At 40.0% G+C, this 2455-nt stretch overlaps 1 protein-coding gene across 1 annotated transcript; it reads right to left on the bottom strand.

Moving 5' to 3' along the window:
* Window positions 1-359: 359 nt before the first annotated feature.
* On the bottom strand, window positions 360-604 carry LOC125085582 (NADH dehydrogenase [ubiquinone] 1 beta subcomplex subunit 1-like). The gene is given in 2 exon segments (XM_047704077.1): window positions 360-487; window positions 489-604. Coding segments are annotated over 2 exon segments (171 nt in total). The 5' UTR covers window positions 569-604; the 3' UTR covers window positions 360-396.
* Window positions 605-2455: the final 1851 nt, after the last annotated feature.

The following is a 2455-nucleotide window of genomic DNA, read 5'->3' as shown; positions in this document are numbered from 1 at the left end:
AGAAATTAGGGAGACAAGAAAAGAGCAAGTAAACTTGAAGTAGAGTGAAGAGGTTGGTAAATAAAAGAAAGTAACTCAAGAAGGAAGAGAGAGAAGAAATTCTTCACTACTAGAACCATACAATAATATCTATTTTTTTGCCTTTTTTTTTTTTTTTTTTTTTAAGATCAAAATACCATTGGCTCCAACTTCTGGATCCTTGGAAACCTAAAACCCCCCCAAAGGTGTCTTCAGGTTACTAGGAGCTCATTTTTCCCTGGGTCCATCAGGTTTACAGTTTGCACATCTGGTTTTGTTTGTTTTTTTGTTTTTTGTTTTTTGTTTTTTTTAATGAATGAGCTTTTATTTCTCTCCTCATTTTTAAAATATGAACATTCTGGAATTCAGTCACAGCCTTTACTTCCAGGTGACTCCTTCACTGCATCTCAATTCCCTCTTAAACAATACACTCTTGTTCCAGAAGGCAGTTAGCTTTTCATCATTCTTTGTCTAGATAGCATCCAAGGACAAAACGCACAGGCACAAGTAAATGTAACTGGTGGTCACGAACAATCTGAATTATGTTCATTATGAGTGCTGTAGCCTTGGTGACAAACACGACCCCACTACCGCTCTGCACATCTTTCTAATGCTCAGGTCCTTTCTATGAAACACCATGCAATGATTGTACCCAGCACAATACTCGACTTTATAGATGATGTTTAAATTCAATAAATGTTTTCATCTTCAAAAACAAACAAACAACAACAAAAACCAGAAAGAAATCAGGCCAAGAAATATAGTTAGCAAGCCAAGGAGACAGGATTTGAATTCACATCCATCTGATTCACTGGCAATCTGTTACATTGGTGGCCCTAGTGACCCATGCCTCCTGGTATTCATGCCTGTGTGTTCCCTTCCGCTTGAATCTGGACTGGGCCTGTGACTTGCTTTAGCCAAAAGAATGCAGGTAGAGTTCCATGTCCAGGATCCTGGGATCCCTGAGCTGCCATGCAAGAGGGCTGACTATGCCCCTGGAGAGAACCCGTGGAGAGGGAAAAGCTCTGACACCGCATGGAGAAGCTAGGCACCCAGCAGCCAGAGTTAAGGTGAAGCCCCAGGCATATGATCCCAATTAAACTGTTCCCATCGGCACTCACCCCCCACCCTTGACACTGATCCTAGAGGAGCCATCAGACATGATGGACACTATGCCCCAGCAGACATCCTGTGGAACAGAGATGACAGGACTTTGCTTTGTTCAAATTGCTGACCAATAGAACTGTGCAAAGTGATAAAAATGGTGGTTATTTTAAGTCCCTAAGTTTTGAGTAGTCTGTTATGTATCAATAGGTAACCAAGACACACCTCTGTCCTGTGGCTGAGGAGATGGAGACAGTGACAAATTTATGAAGTCTTTGAACAAGAGAGAAAGATGGGCAGGGAAAGAGTGGGTACAAGATAATTGCCAGGGGTGGAAAGAAAAAAAGACAAAGGGCATAATTATGCAGACCTCTAAGTAGCGGAAACAAGAAGTAACAGAATCTTTAGGTCACATACCTTTGCCAGGCAGTAATTCTGCCCCAGAGCAATCCTCACAGTAGAATTAATGCAAGAAAGATTAAAAGGCAAGATTCAGAACTGCCTATTTTCAACAACAAGGTAATAGTCAAAATGTTCATAAAAGCTTTCTCTGGGTAGTGGTATCATAGGAAAGCCTCATAAGTTAGTTTTTTGCTCTCTTCCAGTTCTTCCATATTTTCTACAATGATTGTTTTCCATTTAATTTTTTTCGAAGCCTTAATATCAAAGAGATAAAAGTACATGGATTTTAACCCCCCCCTCAAGTGCCACAGAAAAGCACTTCACTATCCATCCTCCACTTCTTCTCCCCATCTTGCACCCCACAGGTAATCCCTTTAATGATTTCTGTTTTAGTTCTTTGAGTGATTAGGTCCACATCCTTAAATAATGTGCTTATACTTCCATTACTTGGTTTATTAACCTGAGGCATCTATAGGTCCCCTATTACAAAAGTCTTATTATTTTATTGAACAAATGCATTGAATACCTACTATGTGCCAGTACCATTCAGATGCTGCCCTTTTATGGCACATATTCTAGTAAAGGGAGGTGGCTGATCAAAAGCAAAGAAATAATATCCAATAATAAAAAGTACTATGAAGAAAACCACATAAGTATGGGGCAGTATGGTTGAGTATATTTTCCAAGAATTGGCCACAATCTTCCATCCCACATGCTCATCTAGAAACTTACCATTCACTTATCAAGAAGTAGAGTATATTTTCCTGACCTTTAAATCTGGGTGGATTGGTGACTTACACAATACGTCAGCAGAACCAATACTTGTGATTCCAAGGCTAGGTCCAATTTGCTAGAATACTCTTTTGAAACTTTCAGTTGCCACAGAAAACACTCCAGCTGCCCTGAAATTGCCATGCTGTGAGGAAGCTCA

The sequence above is a fragment of the Lutra lutra genome, chromosome 1 (assembly GCF_902655055.1).
Source record: "Lutra lutra chromosome 1, mLutLut1.2, whole genome shotgun sequence".
In the NCBI taxonomy this organism is placed as follows: Eukaryota; Metazoa; Chordata; class Mammalia; order Carnivora; family Mustelidae; genus Lutra; species Lutra lutra.
The sequence above is the reverse complement of the archived record's forward strand: the minus strand, read 5'-3'. Positions and strand labels throughout refer to the sequence as shown.